The sequence below is a fragment of the Cricetulus griseus genome, chromosome 3, assembly GCF_003668045.3.
Source record: "Cricetulus griseus strain 17A/GY chromosome 3, alternate assembly CriGri-PICRH-1.0, whole genome shotgun sequence".
Classification (NCBI taxonomy): Eukaryota; Metazoa; Chordata; class Mammalia; order Rodentia; family Cricetidae; genus Cricetulus; species Cricetulus griseus.
This window is the reverse complement of record NC_048596.1, coordinates 51,176,464-51,199,563: the sequence shown is the minus strand read 5'-3', so window position 1 is coordinate 51,199,563 and position 23,100 is coordinate 51,176,464. Positions and strand designations below refer to the sequence as shown.

At 44.7% G+C, this 23,100-nt stretch overlaps 1 protein-coding gene across 2 annotated transcripts; it reads left to right on the top strand.

Annotated features, from left to right (window-relative positions):
- Positions 1 to 67: 67 nt before the first annotated feature.
- Positions 68 to 22,582, top strand: Ganab (glucosidase II alpha subunit). Of its 2 annotated transcripts, XM_027408337.2 has the most exons (25): positions 68 to 222; positions 5,072 to 5,176; positions 5,324 to 5,432; positions 8,674 to 8,801; positions 12,255 to 12,434; positions 12,921 to 12,986; positions 13,925 to 13,994; positions 14,217 to 14,304; positions 14,390 to 14,486; positions 14,705 to 14,885; positions 15,607 to 15,760; positions 16,142 to 16,377; positions 16,470 to 16,596; positions 16,715 to 16,794; positions 17,025 to 17,168; positions 17,299 to 17,395; positions 17,969 to 18,070; positions 18,206 to 18,449; positions 19,934 to 19,998; positions 20,405 to 20,481; positions 20,566 to 20,640; positions 20,807 to 20,920; positions 21,038 to 21,150; positions 21,286 to 21,386; positions 21,507 to 22,582. In XM_027408337.2, the coding sequence occupies exons 1-25, from the start codon at positions 185 to 187 to the stop codon at positions 21,614 to 21,616; spliced, it is 2,901 nt and encodes a 966-aa protein (XP_027264138.1). In that variant the 5' UTR covers positions 68 to 184; the 3' UTR covers positions 21,617 to 22,582. The 2 variants fall into 2 exon arrangements, with proteins under 2 accessions (XP_027264138.1, XP_027264139.1); XM_027408338.2 differs by lacking the exon at positions 12,921 to 12,986.
- The last annotated feature ends 518 nt before the right edge of the window (positions 22,583 to 23,100 follow it).

Sequence of the window (23,100 nt, the reverse complement as noted above, 5' to 3'; positions counted from 1 at the left end):
GCAGAGGCGGGGACATCAAGCCACGCCCCATCCATAATTTAGAACGCGCTGGGCCAATGGCATGGACGTCCGGCCGCGCTCTGGCCGGGCCAATCGGAAGGCCGGAAGGGGCGGGGACTAGTATACGTGGCTCAACGTGCTCAGGGGCGGGTAGGTTCGGGTCAAGGAGCAAACCCGGTACAAGATGGCGGCGGTAGCGGCAGTGTCGGCGCGTAGGAGGCGGTGAGGAGCCCGGAATCCGGGGGCGCGCCCGGACGCCCTTAGGTCCCCCGAGCCCCATTTGCTCTTTTCTCTATGCCTTCCCGTCACCATGCTACTCCTGGCCTCGCAGGGGCTCTTTGTTTCCGTGGTGGCAGCCTCAGGCTTGAGCCTCCAGCGGCCGATTCACAAGTCGCTGCGGCCCTTGTCTGTGGAGCTCCTGGATCTCGCCGGGTGGCTTAGAAAGGCTGAAGATGCCGGGCATTGGTGGCGCACGCCTTCAATCCCACTCGGGAGGCAGAGGCAGGCGGATCTCTGTGAGTTCGAGGCCAGCCTGGTCTTCAGAGAGAGAGAGAGAGTTCCAGCACAGCCAGGACTACACAGAGAAATCCTTGAAAATACCAAATGAAAAAGAAAAAAAAAAGTCCGAGCTGGGTGCTCTCTTCCGTCTTGGCCGCTCCCAGCCGCCCCCTCTCCCTTGGCGACTCGCGGTGGTCAGTGCTTTCACCTCCTTCCTGCAGTGCTCAGGGCCATCGAGGCAGGTAGAGGGACGAAGTGCATCCCAGCCTGTGATAAAGCAGCTTCTTTCACACTGCTCCTCTTTTAGGCTGGAAGCACTGTGGTGGCCAGGTCGTCCTGTGTTACCTTCTTGCCCTCCTCACTAGCCCTGACCAATTTCGTTAATGCTCGTTTGGTGGGCATGGCTGGGGCAGGAATTCGTTCACAGTCTGCATGGATAATGTTGCTCAAACACAACATGTAAATCGAATGGTTTGGTTTGCGCTCTGGAGTATTTCTAGGACCGAAAAAAAGATTGGAAACATGTCAGCGCGGTAAAGCACGGTACACCTCACAGATGTAATGGGTTGGGAAGAGGCTTGTACTGTCAGCAATGTAAAAGGGTTGAATGAATCGTAAACTTAGTTCTCCAATAAACAGGTGGACTTAACCCTTATGCTCGTTCCTGACTTTTAGCTTGTAAACACTTCTTGTTTGGGGCGCTTAAGGCATCCCTGAATTCCTAGAACCAACAAGTCATAGCTGGAAATAACCTTTAGAAATCATATCCTTGTGGACAATTTCCCAAATAGACTTGAAGATAGGGCTCCAGGGAGTATTTCATTGCTAAACTGCTCACTACTGCTATTTGGGGCAGGTGGGCACAGGGACAGTCTCCCAGTTTCCTATAGCAGCCACTCCTCAGGACCAGGAATGTATATATGCCTTGTGGTTAGCTTTTCTGTGGCATTTCTTCTGCTTGTTTTACTGGTATTTACTCATGCTCAGCCTACTTCACCAATTCCTAGTGTATCCTCACTTTTCTGGCTGGCTTTTTTCACTGCTGGCGGCTGCCAGCCAGCCTTCCAAAATTCCCTTGCTTCTAGAGAGCTTCCTTTGTTAACTGATCATTTTCAAAATTTTATTTTGGTGGCTCTGGGGATCAAATAGGGCTTGGTGAACATTGACCTCACGGTGATAATTTTCTTCCAAGTAGATATAGGAAGATGGATAACTTAGTACAGTAGGCTCCATGTTGGTTTCGTGGCTTAGAAGAACCATGTCTTCTCTGTTGCCCTGCCCCTACCTCCTTTTTACTCATTTATTTTTTGAGACAGGGTATTGCCAATCTACTCTTGGCTAGTCTGTAACTCACTGTGTAGACTAGGCTGGCCTTGAATTCAGAAGAGATTTGACTGTTTCTGCCTTCCAAGTGCTGGGATTAAAGATGTGCATCACTGTGCTTCCCCCTTTTTTAAAATAAGTTTTTTTTAGCACTTATTTTGCCTGTGTGTGTGCTTGTGTACATGTATGTTCATTTACCTCTGCACATGTATGTAATGAGTTGGTACTCTCCTTCCACCATGTGGGTCCTGGATAATCGAGCTTAGGTCTTTACACTAGCCAGCAAGTGCCCTTATCTGCTAAACCATCTTGTGAATCCCCTCTGCCCTCCCCATGGAATACTTCTAAGTGTGTTCCTGTATTGCTTACATCATAGTCACTGACAGAACTTGTTTAAAAGGCTGATGTTAGAGGCTGGGGATGTTTGCTGGCATGAGTGAGACCCTGGGTTCGATCTTCAATACTAACAAAAAGTAAATACATCTCTGGTCCAAGGTTTGGTAGTGTTCGTCTAATAAACATAGCAAATGTTTCTTGTCTTATTTTCAAGATAGAGTTTTACATAGCCCCGTCTAGCCCTCAGACTTACTATGTAGCTGAGGGTGACTTTGAACTCCTGTCTTCCTGCTTCTACCTCCCAAATACTAGGATTGCAGGTCTATACCACCATATTTAGCTAGTTATTTTTCTTTTTTTCTTTCTTTTTTCAGGGAAAGGGTTTCTCTGTGTAGCCCTGACAGTCCTGCAACTTTCTCTGTAGACCAGGCTGGCCTTGAACTCAGAGATCTTCCTGCCTCTGCCTTTCAAGTGCTGGAATTAAAGGTATGCACCACCACTGCCTGACTTACATAATAATAATAGACACTAAAATCTGAGAGGATTTTATTTTATAAATAGGAATTTTATAAATAGGATTCATTGGGAATATGTTCTTCAGACTAACTTAAATTTTATTACTGTTTTTTGTATGTGTGGGTTTTTTTTTTTTTTTTTTTTTTTTGCCTGTGTGCATGTCTGTGCCCCAGATGTGTGTGCCTGATGCCACAATAGGGTATTGAATCCCCAGAAATAAATTACCCCAGCTGTCATGTGAGTGCTGAGAATCAAACCCAGGTCTGTTAGAAGAGCAGCCAGTACTCTTTTAACTGTTGAGCTGTCTCTCTAGCCCCAAGCTAACTTATTTAAAGGAGGCTTTTCATTTGATAGCACATTGTGGGAGTGACAACCTTGACATGAGGCTTTTCAGTATAGCGGGTCTGATCTGTTTGCTGGTGATCAGTGTGCTATCTGTCTTGTAGGAATCATGGCCTTAGAGTCAGGAAGGACTGAGCTCAAGCCCATTTTTACCCCTTAGAAGCTGTTCAAAGATCATATATGGTGAACCCTTGTATGCCTTAATATGCCTGTATGGGAAAAACCAAACAAACCAAACCTAACATTGACTAAGAAAAACAGTGAAAGAAAATGGGGAAAGTAGATGCGTGTAAAGAAGTGGCTTCCTTCCTTCCTTCCTTCCTTCTTTCCTTCATTTCTTTTTTTTTTTTTTGGTTTGGTTTTTTAAGACAGGGTTTCTCTGTGTAGCTTTTTAGCCTGTACTGGAACTTACTTTGTAGACCAAACTGGCCTTGAACTCACTGAGATCCACCTGTCTCTGCCTCCTGAGTACTTATACTAAAGATGTGTGCCATCACCGCCTATCTAAAGTAGTTTTGAGCCCTGGTTACGCAATTAGAGTTAGAGGATATTTATTTGTGTATGGTGATTTTTTTTTTTTTTTTTTTTTTTTGCCACTTTTTGTTTCTTTTCATGACATGGTTTCTCTGTACCAGCCTTGGCTGTCCTAGAACTTGCTTTGTAGACCAGGCTGGTCTTGAAGTCACAGAAGTCAGCCTTCCTCTGCCTCTGAGTGCTGGGATTAAAGTTGTCCGCTACCACTGCCTATCAGATTATGATTTTTGAAATAGGTTCTCACTCTGTTGCTTAGATTAGTCTCCCATGCGCAAATGATTCCTAACCCTGCCCTAGCCTCCCAGGGAGCTGTGGGCTACAAGCATATACCATGCTATAGAGATCTTAAGCAGACCCTCTTTCAGGCCAATTAAATGAGTCTCTGAAGGTGATAGCAGAGTATTGATTGTTTAAAGGTTTCAGTCATTTGAAAGCTAGGGATATATCAGTTAGCTAGGCCCTTTGGGTTCAGTAGGGCTCAGTAGTTTTTCAGCTGTTACTCTTTTTAGCCTTAGGTAGTCATGTTTATTTATTTGAAGATGTAGAATTGTACATCAAAGGAGCTGGATGCCTAGTGTCCCAAGGAAGCTAGGACCTCAGGAATTGTGACCAGCAGCTCTTGATGTTTTAGCTCTGGCTCTATCTAATGCCTTACCTCTGAAAGACACAGTTTGCTTTGTTGCTCTGATGTACACACATGGTGCCATCATTTCCTCTGGGATTGACTGTTACTGCTTCTTTCCTCTGAGAGGCTGATGTAACTGCAGTTAGTACTGGAGCCTTTGAAGGCCAGAGATGCTTTGTCTGCTTTCTCCCTCCCTCCCTCCCTTCCTTCCTTCCTTCCCTCCCTCCCTCCCTCCCTCCCTCCTTCCTTCCTTCCTTCCTTCCTTCCTTCCTTCCTTATCCCATCCCCTTTCCCTTTCATCCCTTTCTTTCCCTTCCCTTCTCTCCTTCCCTCTCTTTTTTTCTTTCTTCCAAGACAGGGTTTCTCTCTGTATCCCTGACTGTCCTGGAACTTGATGTATAGATCAAGCTGCCTCAAACTCATAGATTCATCTACCTCTGCCTCTTGAGTCCTGGAGTTAAAGGCATGTGCCACCATTTCCTGGTGACTTTTCTTTTTCTTTAAAAAAAAAAATTCTTCTGAGACAGGATTTCTTTTTATTTTTATTTTTATTTTTTTATTTTATTTTATTAGCTCAAATTAGGAACGAGCTTGTTTCAGATCTGAGACAGGATTTCATTTTGTAGTCCTACCTGGCCTGAGATTTTCTATGTAGACCATGCTGACCTTGAACTCAGAAATCTACACTCTGCCTTCTGAGGACTATTATTAAAGACATGTGCTACCATGCCAGACTCAGGACTGACTTCGTCGTTTGTCTACTCTGGCTTCTTTTTTTTTTTCCCCTTTTTAGTGTGATTTCCTTTCATGAGATATCTTTTAGGGTGATGGCAAAAAGGTGAAGCCCTTCCTGACCAAAGTGTTAACTGTTCTCTCCTTGTCCTTTTTTTTCCATAGGTCTTGGTTAAGTTTGCTACTGGCATGTTTAGGGGTCTGTCTGGGGATTACCCATGCTGTGGATAGAAGCAACTTTAAGACCTGTGATGAGAGTTCCTTTTGCAAGTACGTTTTGGAAGAGGTGAATGGGAAGTGGGTATGTGAGAACTATGTGGGGCAGATGGGTAGTGTAAGAAAGGAATGGTAAGTAGAGGGTACCTAAGGACATTGAGATGCCCTCTAATTTTACTTTGCAACTGTTACACTTGGCAGACGGCAGCGAAGCATTCGGCCAGGCCTCTCTCCTTACCGTGCCTTGCTGGATACACTTCAGCTTGGTCCTGATGCTCTCACAGTCCATCTGATCCATGAAGTCACCAAGGTCAGGCAAGGAAAAGGGTGGTAGGGATGGGGAAATGGGTGGTAACTTGGGAAAGAGTAATTTGTAGCCAATGCCTTGTATCAGGCTGATTTTGAGACTTTTACTTTTTAATTTTTTCTCTGTGTATTAGTGTTTTGCCTTCATGTATGTCTATGTACAATGGGTGTGCAGTCCCCATAGAGGCCAGAAGAGTGTGTTGGATCTATTGTGACTGGAGTAATTGACCATTGTGAGTCTGCATGTGGGCACTGAGATCAAACTCAGGTCCTTTGGAAGAACAGCTAGATCTCTTTAACAGTTGAGCCATATTTCTGGCCCCGAGACTTGATTTTGAAGAAGTCTGATTTCAGATTCCTCAGGGCCAAGGCTTCATAAACTTTTCCCATTTACAAGAAATTTTTATAGTGGAGAAAAGAAGGAGAAGGAGAGGGAGGGAGGGAGAAAAGGAGGGAGAGAGGGAGGAGTGTTGTAAGTGGTGTGTGTGCACAAGCCAAATATTTAAACCATAAATTTATTTCCTTCCTTCCTTCTTTCCTTCTTTTTGGTATGTGTCGGGGTGTTTTCAGGGTTTTTCATGGTTGACTGGAACTGGAACTCACTGTGCTGGCCTTAAACTCACAGAGATGCCTCTCCCTTGCTGGGATTAAAGGTGTATCCCACCACCTCCTGGCCAATTTTACAGTTTCTTAAAGATGAAAGCAAAGTTGTATTCTAATTAAATCATGTGCTTGTTTGTGTTTATATGAAGACTTAAGTCTCGTCTGAAATACACGTACTGAGGTATTCAGAACATCTTCAGGACTTTTCAGAGCTGAGAATTCCACTTCATAAAAATACTACCTAGTACAAAATGGCAGATGTATGGCTAGAGCCATACTTCAGAAGTTGTTGGAAATTGTCCTAATCCCAAGTCAAAATTCATTACTTTTATTTATTTATTTTTTTCTGAAACAGGGTTTTATTATGTAGCTCTAGTTACCCTGGTCATTACTTTTTCTTTTTATGATTTATTTATTTTATGTGTATGAATGCTCTATCAACTTTATGCTAGAGGAGGGCATCAGATCCCATTATAGATGGTTTTGAGCCACTATGTGGTTGCTGGGAATTGAACTCAGAACCTTTGGAAGAGCAGCCAGTACTTTTAACCACTGAACCATCTCTCTAGCCCCAGACATCGTATTTTTTTATGAAGCTAAAAACTCAAGCCAGCAATCTATATAGGAATCATTTATTTATTTATTCTGGGACAGGGTCTCATTATATAGCTCTAACTGGCCTTGAACTCAGGGAGATCTTGCTGCTTCTACCTCCCAAGTTTTGGAATTAAAGGACTGTGCCACCATACCTGGTAATTTTTAAAATGTAAGCTGCCATACTTTGGTAAGAGCAGAAAGCTTTGTGTGTGTAGTAGAAATACTACAGTTGACAATACAGTGTCTCAAATGTGAACCAGAGTGTTTTAGGCAGTGTTCATTGATGTAGTGTGCCACGATGGCATGAAAAGTGCAAAGTTCATGTTGTGTGTGGAGAACCCAGGCTTTTGTGGAGTTGGGTAATCACAGCTAGGAAAAAAAGGTTCATTATGAGTTTGGTTGTGGTTTTTTTTGTTGTTTGTTTTGTTTGTAGTTTATTTAGTTTTCTTTTTTTCTTTCTTTCTTTTTTTTTTTTTTTTTTTTTTTTGAGACTGGGTTTCTCTGTATAACAGTCCTGGATGTCCTGGAACTCAGTCTGTAGACCAGGCTGGCCTTGAACACAGAGATCTACCTGCCTCTGCCTCCTGAATGTTGGGATTAAAGGCATGTGCCACTATTGCCTGCTGTTGTTTATTTTTGAGACTTTTATCATGAGGTTCAGGCTAGATTCCTACTGGCTTTGTAGCTAAGAATGGCCTTGCATTTCTGATCTTCCTGATTGTGTTTCCTGAGTGCTGTGATTAGAGGAGAATGCTACCATAGCAGGGTTTCTACTGTGTTAACTTTGAACTAGGCAAGTACACTACCAGCTGAGCTGCATCTCCACTCCACATGTTTGATTCTGAATTAATTTTTTCTGTTAATATATTGAGCTATCACTTACCTTTGTCAGTTTTTTCATGATCCCCACATTCAGCTATACAGTGTAATAAGGGTTGCAACCCCTAGTATAAGAAACTGATCCGAGCTGGTCATTGGTGGCACACGCCTTTAATCCCAGCACTCGGGAGGCAGAGGCAGGTGGATCTCTGTGAGTTCGAGACTAGCCTGGTCTACAAGAGCTACTTCCAGGACAGCCTCCAAAGCCACAGAGAAACCCTGTCTCGAAAAAAACCAAAAAAAAAACAAAAAAGAAAAAGAAACTGATCAGGGCAGTGGTGGTACACACCCTTAGTCCCAGCACTTGGGGAGGCAGAGGCAGGAACAGCCTCCAAAGCCACAGGGAAACCCTGTCTCAACGCCCCCCCCCAAAAAAAAAAAAAAAAAAGAAAAGAAAAAGGAAACTGCAGTTGGGTATGGTAGCACATGGCTGTAATCTCAACACTTGGGAGACAGAGGCAGGAGGATCAGGACAGCACCAATCAGTTGCATAGTAAGCTCAAAATCAGCATGTGTTACATGAGATCCTGGTTCAGAAAACTAAAAGCTAGCAGGCATGGTGGTGCACACTGAATCCCAAGAGGCAGCGGCATGCAGAGGCATGAATTCCAGGTCATCTTGGGCTACATAGTGAGATCTGTTCTCAAAAACAAATAACAAGAACTGGCTGAGCAGTTTAGAGCACCTGTTGCTTTTTTTGTTTGTTTGTTTTTTTGGGCCTGGGTTTCTCTCTGTAGCCCTGGCTATCCTGGAACTCTGTAGACCAGACTGGTCTCAAACTCAAAGATCCTTCTGACTCTGCCTTCCAAGTACTAGTATTAAAAATATGTGCCACTACACTTGGATTTCACCTGTTCCTCTTAAAAAGGACCCAGATTTGAACTTCAGCACCCACATGGTGGCTCACAAAATATCTACAACTCCAGTTCCAGGTACCATTGCCTTCTTCTGTCCTGTGGACACCAGGCACACACATTGTGCCCATATACTCAGGCAAAATACTCATACACATAAAAATAATAAAGAAACCTAAAAATATGTATATTTTAGTTTTCAATCAGAGCATTAGGCAAAAGGCTGAGAAGACATCTCAGAGAGAAAGGGTTCAGAGGGTTTTCGTACGTCGTCTGTTTTGCTTCTCCAGATTAAGGTTTCTGTTTCTGCAGGTGTTGCTTGTGCTGGAGCTCCAGGGCCTTCAGAAGAATATGACTCGGATCAGGATCGATGAGCTAGAGCCCAGGCGGCCCCGATACCGAGTGCAAGATATTTTGGTGACTGATCCCCCCACATCTCGGTAAATTTTTCCTGAGAAGGATATGTGTCTGAGTACCCCTTTGCCTTCCTAATGAGTTTTTGGTAACTTTGTTACATCAGAGAAATAGTTGACTAACACTTCACATCCTCTAGTCTTTTTAGCTTCCCTTCCTTCTGTTTCAGTTCATTTCACTCAGCAAACAGGTGGTGTTTTGTCTTCCTGTCAGACCTAGGTGTTAAAAGGAAATAAGCAGGCTATGGATCACACATCTTTGTTGTTTGCCAGACGTCCCTTCCCTCTTTTTTCTCAGTTGTTTGGAATGCAGTTGCTCAAATATTCTATATTTATTCATATGTTTAGATTACAGGTCTCTCTCCCCCCTTTCTCTCCCTCTCCCTTCCCCCTCCCCCCACATCCTGTAACTCAGGTTTGCCTGGAATGCAGTATGTAGATTGCACTTGCCTTCAAACTCCATTGGTCCTACTAGTGGCTTCAGTATCTGGAGAACTGGTATTATAAGACATGAGCTACCACACAATATCCTGCTCTTTCCAGTTTATTAATGAGATAGAACATCATTGTATGCTTGTTTGGTTTTCTTTTGTGTGAGTATATGTACAAGTGGATATGTATAGGGGTGTGTGGCCAGAGAACAACCTCTGCAACAATATTTGTTTCTCATTGGCCTGGAACTTACAAATTAGGTTAGGCTGGCTGGCCAGTGATCTCCAGGCATCCACCTGTCTCTGCTTCTTTAGTATTGGGGTTAGAATCTGAAGCCACCACACTGCATTTATATGTCGATTCTGGGAATTATACTCTTCTCTTCGTGATTGTCAGGCAAAGGAGCTCTTTCCTCAGGCCCTGCTTCTGTGTTTTCTTTGGGTTTATTATTCTGTGAGATAATAGTTAACAGCTTATCACAGTTTATCTCTTTTGTGGTTTATCCTTACTGGCTTAGAGAATTTGCTAATCTTGATTCTTTACCATTTATATATTGTGGGTACCTTTTTCCAGCTGGAGAGAGAGCTCAGAGGTTAAGAGCACTGTCTGCTTGTCCAGAGGTCCTGAGTTCAATTCCCAGCAACCACTTGGTAGCTCGCAACCATCTGTAATGAGATCTGGTGCCCTCTTCTGGCCTGCAGGCATACATGCAGACAGAACACTGCATGCATAATAAATAAATAAATAAATAAATAAATAAATCTTAAAAAACAAAAACAAACAATTCAAAGCCATGTGGACAGAATAAAGAATGGATATTTATTTCTCTTAGGTTTTGAGAATTGAAATCCGAGTGTCAGGCAAGCTTGGTACCACCATATACATGCTTACTTAGTCTATTCCTTCCTTCCTCTTTTTTTTTTTTTTTTTTTTTTTTAAAGAAAGGGCTTCTAGGACTGAGGAGATGGCTCAGTGGTTAAGTACACTGACTGCTCTTCTAGAGGACCCTGGTTCAATTTCCAGCAATCACATGTTGGCTCACAACCATCTATAATGAGATTTGGTGTTGCCTTCTGGCATGGAGGATTACATGGAGACAGAATGTTCTATACATAATAAATAAGTAAATCTTTGGAAAAAAAAGATTGAGATTGAGGGTGTACCTCAATTATAGAGTACTTTGTTAGGCCCTGTGCTTAAGTTATTCCAGAAAAGCAAATCAAAATACTTGGGCTGGGGAGCTTTTAGCTCTGTGGTAGAACATTTGTTTAACATGTGCAAGGTATCAATATGTCAGTGTCCATTATAACACGTGTACATACACTTTGTAACTTGGAGTCTTTTAGATTCATAGGAAAGTTGAAGGAATGACTTTGTTTGTCTCTTACAGTTTGTGCACTTGCTAACATTACTGTAATTTGTTTGTCTCCCTGAGTGAATCGGCAGCACTGTACTATTAACCACAGCCCATATTTATTTAGATTTCTTTAGGTTTTGCCCAGTATACTTTTTCTGCTCTCAAACCAAGATGCCATACAGCACTCAGTTGTCATATCTATAGATTTCCTCTGGACTGAGACAGTTTTTGAGATTTTGAATGTTCTTGATGACCCTGAAGATACCTTTTAAATGTGTCAGTTTTCTACCTTGTGGTATTAGCACAAACTGCTTCATTGGGCTGTGGATGTGGCTCAGTGGTAGAGCACTTGTGTAGTATCCATGAGGCCCTGGGTTCAGTTCCTAGCGTTACAAAAGCAACTCTCTCATCTAGGGGTAGTGGTTGGCATCTAGAATCCTGACTACTTGAGAGGCTGAGGTAGGAGACTCTCTTTAACATAGATACAAAGTGAAACCTTTCTTATAAGCTAAACAGACAAAGACATAAACATGAATCAAGAAGGAAAAGAATAAAAATTGTTTACCTCTTAAAGAAAAATGTTTTTTTCCAAGGTTTATTGTTTATGTTTTTGTTGATTTGTTTTTTGGCACGGTCTCAGTGTGTAGCTCTGGCTGTCCTAGAACTCACTGCATAGACCATGCTGGCTTCAAACTTAGAGATCTGTCTGACTGATTTAATTAATTAAATAATCGATTAACTAATTAAAATAATTCATTGTGCTGAAATTAAAGGTGTGCACCAGTACTCCTGACAATTCATATGTCTATATGGAAATGTCATAATAGAGTCCCTTTCTACAGTTAATATGTGTCCCATCCCCAGTCCTCCCCACCCCAAGACAGCGTTTCTCTGTAGATTTGGAGCCTGTCTTGGAACTCATGCTGTAGACTAGGTTGGCCTTGAACTCACTGAGATCCTCCTGCCTCTGTCTCCCGAGTGCTGCTACTAAAGGCCTGTATCACTGATCATCACCCGGCCATCTCTGCAGCCTTCACAGTTTTTTGAGAGAGGATCTTACTGTGCTCTGGCTGGCATGGAACATGCTATAGACCATGGTGGCTTTACACTTGAGGCAGTCCTGTCTCTGCCTCCCAAGTGCTGGGTTACAGATGTGTACCACCATGCCCTGTCTCAAGATTTATTTATTTTATGGCCAGTGGAATAACTCAGGAGGGAAAGACACTGCTGGCCAAGCCTACTAAGGACCTAAGTTGAATCTTCTCCACTCAACATGAGAAAAGGAGAGAACAGACTCCCAAAAGTCTTACTCTAGCCTCTACATGTTCACTGTGGTACATGCTACCCTGCCCCCACAAAATAAATGGAAACATACAAAAAAAAATGAAATTTAATTTTGTGTGTGTGTGTGTGTGTGTGTATACCTGCAAGTGTGTGTGTGGATGGGTATACACTATGCATGTAAAGGTCAGAGGACAATCTGGGTGATTGGGTCTCTTCTTCCACAGTGTAGGTCTTTGGAACTTAAACTCAGGTCATCAGGCTTAGCCTTCTGGGTCGTCTTGCCAACCCCAAACATGTTCAAAGAGAAAAAGGCTCTAATGAGTTTGTTTCTTTCTTCCTGAACCTGACTCCTGTAGCAGGTCTCTTGGCCTTTTTCCTAGTCATATATCCCCTTTGATCTTTTCCAGGCTTTCAGTCTCTGGCCGTGATGACAACAGTGTAGAGCTAACTGTGGCTGAGGGACCCTACAAAATCATTTTGACAGCACGGCCATTCCGTCTTGACCTGCTAGAGGATCGAAGCCTTCTGCTCAGTGTCAATGCCCGAGGACTAATGGCTTTTGAGCACCAGAGGGCCCCCAAGGTCCCGTGAGTATAGGGTGGGGACTTGAGGGAATTTATTGTGGTAGTGCCTAGAAATGTTACAGGGTTTGGTATTGTATTCTTGGGAAGAGACTGGGTGTGGAGCAGCCAGATAGGAGCAGAAGGGTGGGAGACACCATCCATCAGAGAGGGTAAAAAACCAGACCTGGGTTGCAATTTTCTGTTTCTTGTACATATCAGGAGGCAATTATTTTTGTCCCTGAGCTGTACACTGGGCACCTCCTCTGGGAGGTCTGCCTAGATCTGCTCTTTGCTTTCCCTTCTCACGTCATCACATTCCCCTAGTTTATTTTCTTCCTATTTATTTATCCATTTATTTATTTATTTATTTATTTATTTATTTATTTATTTTTGGTTTCTTTTTCCCCCCATCTCCAGAAGTTTGTCTACTGAAACTCACTTTTATGTTTCTGTTTTTGTGTTGGTTTTGTGCCTCCTCCCCCCTTCCCTACTCATCTCCTCCTGCCCCAGTTTCTCGGATAAAGTTAGTCTCACGCTCGGTAGCATGTGGGATAAGATCAAGAACCTTTTCTCTAGGTAAATCCATGGCCACTGGTACTGTATCTGTTCCTCTTCCCTTACCCACCCCTCTCTCTGGCCCTCTGGGGAAGTTGCCCCAGACCTTTCCATTCCCTTCCCTTTGCCATCTGCTCTTTCCACACTCTTGGTATTTGGGTCCTTGTTTGCTGTTTCCCCTGGCTGGGAGTTCTCTGGGAGGAAGATGAGTGCTGGAAGTCCTTGAGGATTGTAGGAAACTTACTGCTTTGCCAAGGGGTAGAGGGGTTCTCTGTTTCACTGGGGTTCCTTGTTCTAACTTGGAATACATTTGAGATCTTGGAGAGAACGTTTTCCAGCTGCTCTTGAAAAGCATTCTTTTTTGTTGTTGTTCATTTTTGTTTTGTTGTTTATTTATTTGAGACAGGGTTTCTTTGTGTAGCCCTGGATGTCCTGGAACTCACTCTGTAGACCAGGTTGGCCTCAAACTTAGAGATCCACCTGCCTCTATCTCCTGAGTGCTGGGATTAAATATGGGTGCTCCACCTTGAAAAGCATTCTTTGGCAAAACCTTTTGGAGTACCAGAGTATATCTGGAGAGGCTTTTTATGGTCTGACCAACTTGCCTTTGTGTAAAGCCTGATCAGGAAAGGTCAGGTTTTTCTCTATAAAGGCATCAGACCCAGGACTGGCATTTAGAACTTAGGCTACTCAACCACCCTGCCTGTCTCTTCTAGATACCAGCAGATTTGGGCCTGTGTATAAAAGGCACTTCCTGCTAGCATTTACTCCTCATTTTCCTGTCAGTTCTTTCCCCATCCTGCTCACTGGGGTCCCTTCCCGAGCTTTAACATTCAGTCCCTTCCTCCAGTGCTTTCATTCCTTTGGACCCTTGGCTCTCTATTCCCTCACCCCTCCTTCCATCAGCCCCTCATCCCTGCCCGCTCTGGATTGGAGCAGACAGCTCTCCTACCTTCCAGGCAAGAATCAAAAGACCCAGCTGAAGGCAATGGAGCCCAGCCTGAGGCAACGCCTGGGGACGGTGACCAGGCAAGTTCCAGTGGTGGGGGTTGGAACAGAGTATAGGGCTGGCTGGGAGGCTGGTGAGTAATGGCCCACAAAAAAATTGAGCCTGGTCTCGTCCTGAAGGGTGAGGTTTAGAACATGGGAATGGAGAAGACAACTGGTGCATGATTGGGTATCAGTCTTTTTTTTTTTTCTTTTTCTTTTTCTTTTTCTTTTTCTTTTTCTTTAAAAAAAAAAAAAAAACAGCCAGAGGAGACTCAAGAGAAGGCTGAGAAAGATGAGCCAGGAGCCTGGGAGGAGACATTCAAAACTCATACTGACAGCAAGCCTTATGGTGAGAAGCTGGGAAAGCCCTGGGTGGGCACGGGGACATCTCGCCAAGCAGAAGTTCTGTAAATCAACATTTGCTGTTCTCTCAGGACCCACGTCTATAGGTTTGGACTTCTCTCTGCCAGGAATGGAACATGTCTATGGGATCCCTGAGCATGCAGACAGCCTGAGACTGAAGGTCACTGAGTGAGTCCAGTAGTAACAATGGGATGGTTGAAAAAGAAGGCAGCCAGGGCTTGGGGACTGCTCGTGTAGTTGCATATTCTACACAAGCATTACTCCCTTCCTGGGTGACCTTTCTGGGTTACAAGTCTGCTCTTTTCTCAACTATGTCTGTGGGGTGGCATTTACATATTGTCACAGCCTGGCCAGTCATTAGCCTAAGTCTGTCTGTCTTTCATCAGGGGTGGTGAGCCATACCGTCTGTTTAATTTGGATGTGTTCCAATATGAGCTGTACAACCCTATGGCTCTATATGGATCAGTGCCTGTGCTCTTGGCACACAATCCTCATCGAGACTTGGGCATTTTCTGGCTTAATGCTGCTGAGACCTGGGTTGATATATCCTCCAACACTGCTGGGAAGGTAAGAGCATAGCATGGGGAGAGAGAAGGTAAAAGTCTGCCAGGTCTTAAGGCAGGGATGCTGGAATGTGAGTGTAAAAATGCTAGTGGCACAGCTTATTTGGGAGATGGTCTTTAGTCATTGCCAGATAATACTCAGTGATTAGTGAAATCATCACCCTCTCTGGCCTGAGAAAATTCACTGTCCATTCTGTAGTGACACTCTGGGTGTAGGGGTTACATTGCTTACTGAGATTGAAAAGGTCCCCAATCTCGGGCTGGAGAGATGGCTCAGAGGTTAAGAGCAATGACGGCTCTTCCAGAGGTTCTGAGTTCAATTCCCAGCAACCACATGGTGGCTCACAACCATCTGTTATGAGGTCTGGTGCCCTCTTCTGGTGTGCAGATATACATGGAAGCAGAATGTTGTATACATAGTAAATAAAATCTTTAAAAAAAAGAAAAAAGAAAAAAAAGGTCCCCAATCTCAGGGAAGACAGGTATCAGTGGGTTACAAGGCAAGGACTTCAGGAGAGATAAATTGGAACACCAAGGAAATCTATTGTGGAGGAGACCAAGCTGCTGTTGAGAGTGGTCCTTGAAGGCTCCTGGAGGTCATGATTCTTTGCTCTCAGACACACAGTAAGGTGTTAGGAACCAGCTCTGTGAACACTCAGGAGAAAATTGCTGCTTTTGTCTCAGGTTGGAAATCAAAAGCTGACTTCCATTTGTCTCTTTCATAGACCCTGTTTGGGAAGATGCTGGATTACCTGCAGGGATCTGGGGAGACTCCACAGACAGACATTCGTTGGATGTCAGAGAGTGGCATTATTGATGTTTTCCTGATGCTTGGGCCTTCAGTTTTTGATGTCTTCCGGCAGTATGCTAGTCTCACAGGTAGGTGACGTTTATACTCTGCCAGCCAATACCCTCACTCTTCTGTTTTTGAGAATTTAGCTTAGTGCATTTTCAGAAATTCTCTCTCATCTTGTGTTTCTACCCTCCCTTCATTTTAGTGTCCCTCTACTTTATAATCAGGTTTAATCTGATCCCCTTTGTGACTCTGTCCTTTTCTTCTTCCTTTGTGTGTGTGTGTGCATGCATGCTATGTGTATTTGTAAGCTTCCTCAGAGGCCTGAAGAAGGCACCTCCAACTGAAGTTACAGGTGTTTGTGAGCTGCTTGACATTGGTGCTGTGAGTCCTCTGGACGAGTGGCAGGTGCTCTTACCCTTCAAGCCATTTCTTTAGCCTGTAACCATCCTTTGATGAACCTGTAGGGACCCAGGCATTGCCTCCTCTCTTCTCCCTCGGCTACCACCAGAGCCGCTGGAACTACCGGGATGAGGCTGATGTTTTAGAAGTGGATCAGGGTTTTGATGATCACAACATGCCCTGTGATGTCATATGGTTGGACATTGAACATGCTGATGGCAAGCGGTACTTCACATGGGACCCCTCCCGCTTTCCTCAGCCTCGTCAAATGCTTGAGCGCTTGGCTTCCAAGAGAAGGAAGGTAAGAGTAGCCTCCAGCTGTGTTTGGTCTTTTCACAGTAAGGTAGAGACATGATAGTCCCAACCATTTCTATTTTTGTTCTGTGCCCCTAGCTGGTAGCCATTGTGGACCCTCACATCAAGGTAGACTCCAGCTACCGAGTTCATGAAGAAATGCGAAACCTTGGGCTGTATGTTAAAACTCGGGATGGCTCTGATTATGAGGGCTGGTGCTGGCCAGGTAAGCAGGCCAAGAATTGAAGGAGAGAGACTATGGGGAGGTCAAGGAGGTAGAATTATTTTGTTACGTTTTGTTTTTGCCTCTTTGGATACTAACAGCTGCTGTTTTTGTCTCTCAGGCTCAGCTGGTTACCCTGACTTCACTAATCCAAGGATGAGGGAATGGTGGGCTAACATGTTCAGCTTTGACAATTATGAGGTAGGAAAGACTGTCCCAGTACCTTCTGTCTTTCCTACTTTTCCTTTGTAACTAAGCCTTCGTGCTCAATAATACCATTGCTTTTGTTGGGCCTATACATTTCATGGGGACTTGAAGATCTTGGAGGATTCTGAAAAATACAGGTTCTGGATGTCTAGAAACTTCTGTCTGACAGTGTTTGTTTTCTTCCTTTCCTCTTTTGTGTACATACTTGGTACCTGTGTTCTCAGGGTTCAGCTCCCAACCTTTTTGTCTGGAATGACATGAATGAACCATCTGTGTTCAATGGTCCTGAGGTCACCATGCTGAAGGACGCTGTGCATTATGGCGGCTGGGAGAACCGGGACATCCATAACATCTATGGCTTATATGTGGTAAGGGACTGAGAGAGAGGAGAGTTGGTAGACAAGGGGAGCACAGTGCTTAAACATGAGGACTGTCTCGATTTCACCAGATGACAGATGGTGCTTGCTCACTCTTTTCTCTTTCTTGTCTTTCTACCAGCACATGGCGACTGCTGATGGGCTAATACAGCGCTCTGGCGGCATAGAACGTCCCTTTGTCCTGAGTAGGGCTTTCTTCGCAGGTTCCCAGCGCTTTGGTAAGACTTGGAGAAGAGTTGTGGCAGCTGTGCAAGAAAGCAAATGCAAAATAAATAAATAATTAAAAATAAAGAAAGGAAGAAAGCAAATGCTTGTACTCCAGAACTTAAGGATGTTGATTCAGGAGGCGCTTTGGTTGTAGGGCTACCTAGACTGTCTAGATGGTCTAGGCCCCTTGGAGTTAACTGTGACTCTGTCTCAAGGGAAAACCAAGCAGAAAATAGACCTGTAACACAAAAAGTATGAAGGCCAGATAAAGGAGCCATGGTGTCTCTGGAAAGCTGCATATTTACATCCTTAAGCCGTATACTTTGAGGGGAACCAGAGAGTGAATGGGATGTTTAGTTTTCATTGAAGAGTTCTGACGTGGCTGGAGGGAGAGCACCCCCTAGCTTATGAAAGGCCTTTGCTCAGTTCCTAGAACCGAAAAACGAAAAAGAGTAAGGTTTCACTTTACTATCTTTAGAGCACCCTGCTGCTGTCAAGCAAGTGTAGCAGGCCAGATAACCCCTGTCTAAAGGCTGAGCCCCTTGCTCTTTGTCAAGCTGTTTCTCTCCTGACTGTTTCCTCAGGAGCTTTGTGGACAGGGGACAACACTGCTGAATGGGATCATTTGAAGATTTCTATCCCTATGTGTCTCAGCATGGCGCTAGTGGGACTTTCCTTCTGTGGTGGTAAGAGGAGAAACTGGGTTTTTCTCGGGATAAAGTCACAGGACCTGGGCATGAGCAAAGACTAGAATATTTATATGGATGACAGCCAGTAATTCTTATTTGCCATTTTGCAACCTGCTCCTTCTCCTTTCCCAGCGGATGTGGGTGGCTTTTTCAAGAACCCAGAACCAGAGCTGCTTGTGCGCTGGTACCAAATGGGTGCCTACCAGCCATTCTTTCGAGCTCATGCCCACTTGGACACTGGGCGGCGAGAGCCATGGCTGTTAGCATCTCAGTATCAAGATGCAATCCGAGATGCCTTGTTCCAGCGATACTCCTTGCTCCCCTTCTGGTATACCCTCTTCTATCAAGCTCACCAGGAAGGGATTCCTGTCATGAGGTAAATTATTCAGTGGGGTTTGTGTAGAGTCAGCCAAAGTGGCTGAGAGATAATGAGGTCTGGTTTGTGTGTCTGTGCCTCATTCTTTCCCTTTCCAGGACCTTGTTTGTAAAATCTGATTTGAATATGAAATATTGAAAGGAGGTCTGAGGATGTAATTCAGTGGTAGAGTACTTGCCTGGTATGTACAAGGCCATGGGTTCAGTCAGCCCCCAGTGCCACCAAAAAAAAAGAAACAGACTAATGAGATGGCTCAGTGGGTGAAAGCACATGCCATTAAATGTAGGGAACTGAGTTTAGTTGCATGGCATGTGACCCTCCATCCCATCAAAAATTTTAATTAAAAAAAAGGTGGTGGGGCTGGAGAGATGGCTCAGAGGTTAAGAGCGCTGGCTGTTTTTCCAGAAGTCCTGAGTTTAGGTCCCAGCAACCACATGGTGGTTTACAACTTTCCATAATGAGATCTGGTACCCTCTTCTGGCCTACAGGCATATACACAGGTAGAATACTGTATATATAATCAATCAATAAATCTTAAAAAAAAATAGAAAAGCCTTGTCTTGTGGTATAGGAGGCTAAGGTAGGAGGAACGAGTTTATCACCAGCTTGTGCTGCATAGCAAGTCCCTGTCTTAAAGAGAATCAAGAGGAGACTGAGAGAAGTGCGTGGGTAATGGGAGTGGACATCTGAAGACAACAGTAAGTAAAATGGGGTGGTAGGATGAAGGTGGTCACAAAAGGCCTTCTTGAGGAAACGGCCATGTAAAGATACGAGCCTGTACAAAGACTAAGGCAGATGTTTGTCATCTCAAGAACATTTCACGGAAAGGACACTGCAGGTGTCAAAATTCTGAAGTAAAAAAAGGAAAAAAAGTAACAGAAGAGATTGACATTGTGAATGGAGGATTCTCGAGGGTCTTGCCAGTTAGGTATCACTGAAGTGTTTGTGGAGGCCACTAAAAGGTAGAGAACAGTTGGAGAAGAGCGGAGTTAGGCAGTGAGAGAAGTAAAATGGCCAGACAGGGTGGAGTTGTGTAGCTGTAATCAATTGGCTGAAAGCTCCTGGGTTCTGTCCCCAGTGCAATTCTTTTCTTGTTTGTTTGGGACAGGGTTTCTCTGTATATAACACAGTCTTGGCTGTCCTAGAACTTGCTCTGTAGATCAGGCTGAGATCCGCCTGCTTCTCTCTCCAAGTGCCACTGCCCAGCCTCCCCAGTGTGTGTGTGTGTGTGTTTTGTTTTTCTTCGAGACAGGAGAGATAGGGTTTCTCTGTGGCTTTGGAGGCTGTCCTGGAACTCTCTGTAGACCAGGCTTGCTGAGAACTCAGAGATCCCCCTGCCTCTGCCTCCCAAGTGCTGGGATTAAAGGTGTGCACCACCACTGCCCGGCTACCAGTGTGGTTCTTATTGCTAGTTCCTGGAGGAGCGTCTTTGGCCTCTGTCTGAGAAGATAATATCTTCCTTTCCTGTCTTACTTCCTTCCTAGACCCCTCTGGGTACACTACCCTCAGGATGTGACTGCCTTCAGTACAGAGGATCAGTTCCTGCTTGGTGAGAAACGGGAGGACTTTGGTAGTGGGTTGGGTTTAGGCTTAAGAAGAATTTGTGATGGGGTTGGGGGGTGGTGGTGGGGTGGTGTGGTGGTGGTGGTGGTGGTGGTGGTGGTGGTGGTGGTGGTGCACGCCTTTAATCCCAGCACTTCAGAGGCAGAGACAAACGGATTTCTGAGTTCGAGGCCAGCCTGGTCTACAGAGTGAGATTCAGGACAGCCAAGCCAAGGCTACACAGAGAAACCCTATCCCGAATCCCTTCCCTCTAAAAAGAAGAACTTGTGGGGTGTGTATGTGTGAAGGTCAAACAAAGTTGGAGTGACTGTGGCTGGACTTAGAAAGATGCTCTAATGCTCTGTAGACTGGCTCATGCCCTCAGTTCCATATTAATTTCTTGTATGTTTTAGGGGATGCACTCCTGATTCACCCTGTATCAGATGCTGGGGCCCATGGTGTACAAGTCTATCTGCCTGGCCAAGGAGAGGTCAGTTACAGAATGTTGTAGGCAAAGAAGTTAACAGGATGGAACCCCTGTGCACTAAGTGATCCACTGTCTTGTCATCCACAGGTTTGGTATGACATTCAAAGCTATCAGAAGCATCACAGTCCCCAGACCCTGTACCTGCCGGTAACTTTGAACAGTGTGAGTATGCCTGTTTAGCTGCTCTTCCTGTTTGCTTGTATATTTCCAGAAGGGGAGAAAATGTGTAATTTGAGATCCAAATAACCTAGGAGGCCCAAAAGAGCAAGAGCAGAAGATGCCAAAAGGCTTAAAGGAGTAGTGCTTCACTCCAGTTCTTTTGATTTAGATCCCTGTGTTCCAACGTGGTGGGACAATTGTGCCTCGCTGGATGCGCATGCGGCGTTCTTCAGACTGTATGAAAGATGATCCTCTCACTCTCTTTGTTGCTCTCAGTCCCCAGGTGAGTCTTCAGGGGGTGAGCTACTTCAGCCATCTGCCTGTGCTCTAGAACTCAGTCCCCTGGGATGGGTCCTTTACTCCCTCTTTGGCTTAAGTTCTCGCCTCTCTTTCTGCTCAGGGTACAGCCCAAGGAGAGCTCTTTCTAGATGATGGACACTCATTTAACTATCAGACTCGACATGAGTTCCTGCTTCGTCAGTTCTCATTCTCTGGCAACACACTTGTCTCTAGGTAATTGGGTACCCTCCACCTGGGTCTGGCTTCAGGGGTGCTCAGGTTCACTCTGCTTTTTTCATCTTTTGACTTTGGTTTGAATAATCTTCCTGACAACTTCTCCAATTGGCATTTGCTTTTTATTGTCTCCAGTTCAGCAGACCCCAAAGGCCACCTTGAGACGCCTGTCTGGATTGAGCGAGTGGTCATAATGGGTGCTGGAAAACCAGCAGCTGTGGTGCTCCAGACCAAAGGTTAGTGATAGGTCTGGCCTTGGGATAGGGAAAGAGAAGCAGAAGCAGGGTTGACAGGGTTGGAACCTTCAATGGGTAAGTAGCCTGTTGCTGACTATGGTGCTTGTCTTCCTTCCACAGGATCCCCTGAAAGTCGCCTGTCTTTCCAACATGATCCTGAGACCTCTGTGCTGATAGTGCGCAAACCTGGCATCAATGTGGCATCTGACTGGAGTATTCATCTTCAATAACCCAAGGAACTTGTTCTGAGTTGGGAGGAGGGTGTGGTGGTCTTGAGTTACCTTTTCTTTTGCCTTGGAGTTTGACCCTACTTAAGAGTTCACCTTTCTGATCCCAAGACTCAGATTCTGCTAACATCTGGGCAGGATAACAGGGCTGTCCTAGGGCTCTGAATTCCTCTTGTGACCTAGTCTTTCCTTCTGTGTGTTTCCAAGCTCTTCCCCTCATTCCCAGTACCCTGTTGCTGTAACTGGAGCACACTCATTTGTGAAGACCCGAGGGGCCTTGTCTTTCTCTTTTCCTTCCTCTGGGTCCCTGGCTTCCTCACACCCTGTGTATTCATGCCTCTTATGCTGATGCCAGATCTTGGAAGAAGATAGGGGCAGTGACCTTTAGGGTTCCTTTTTTCTTCCTTGTTCTCTTGTTTTCCAGCTGCATACCTTTTTCATTCCTTCTGCCCTCCTACACCTCACCTTTCTCCGTTTCACTGATACACTGGGATCATCCCTTAACCTGTTGAGGGACAAATGGATCAAGATTCAGGTTGCTGGAGAAAATCCTCTTTCTTCTCATCTCAACCTTTTCTTCCCTGTTTCTTTCCAGAGCTGCTGCATTTCTCCCGTCCCTTGAGGGAGAAGCTTCCACACAGTTATGAGGGGTGGTCATTAAATTTCTTTTGCCCCCTCTGGTCCCCTTGGGACACTCAAGATAGAGAAATGAGTTGTGGTTTCAGTGAATCACGGTCACCTGTATTTATTGCTGGGAAGAAGGCTGAGGGTGAGGGTGGGGGAGATGATCATGTGCGTCCAGGGATGGCCTCAAGCCCTGGGGAGGGGAGGGGAGGGGGGAAGGGAGGGGTGGAGGGAGGACTCAGGAACCAGGAGAAATATTTGTGGGAATTTTTTTTTACTTCCTCTGGGTTCCCAACTGTGACAGGTTTTGATAAAAGGAGAAACAATAAAAAGATAAACCATAAATAACAATTAGGTGTCTGATTATAGTTGTAACCTGAAATACTCCAGGGATAGTGGCCTTCCATTTTAATCTTCACAGACTGCTTCATTCTAGCAAAATGAGCAAGCATGAGGCTTCCTTAACTTGGTGGATGCCAGTACTTTAGAGAACAGCCCAGCAAGGGTCTTAGGAAGTAGATCAGTCACAAAATTGCTTTGCCTCACAAGTATAAGGATCTGAGTTTGATCCACAGACCCACTGTGAAAAAAAGTTGAGTGTGGTGGCATAGCACCATTTGTAATCCCAATGCTGGGGAGGTGGAGGCAGTTGGATCATTTAAGCTTTGATCAGCTTGCCTAACTTGGTAAGTTCTGGCCCAATGAGAGATCTGGTTTAAAAAAGAAAGGATGGTGCCTGAAGAACATGTAGAGTTACTTAACCTCTGGCTTACATATATCACACATACCAGTTGTTATTTTTTGGTTTGGGGTTTTTTGTTTTGTTTTGTTTTTTGTTTTCTCCTGAGACAGAGTTTCTCTGT

What these genes read in the sequence shown, in the direction of transcription:
- Ganab (XM_027408337.2), top strand. Translation starts at nt 185, where the DNA reads ATGGCGGCGGTAGCGGCAGTGTCGGCGCGTAGGAGGCG. An exon ending in GAAGGGATTCCTGTCATGAG is followed by an intron (nt 18,450 to 19,933) that starts GTAAATTATTCA and finishes CTTCCTTCCTAG; the next exon opens with ACCCCTCTGGGTACACTACC. An exon ending in GGCAACACACTTGTCTCTAG is followed by an intron (nt 21,151 to 21,285) that starts GTAATTGGGTAC and finishes TATTGTCTCCAG; the next exon opens with TTCAGCAGACCCCAAAGGCC.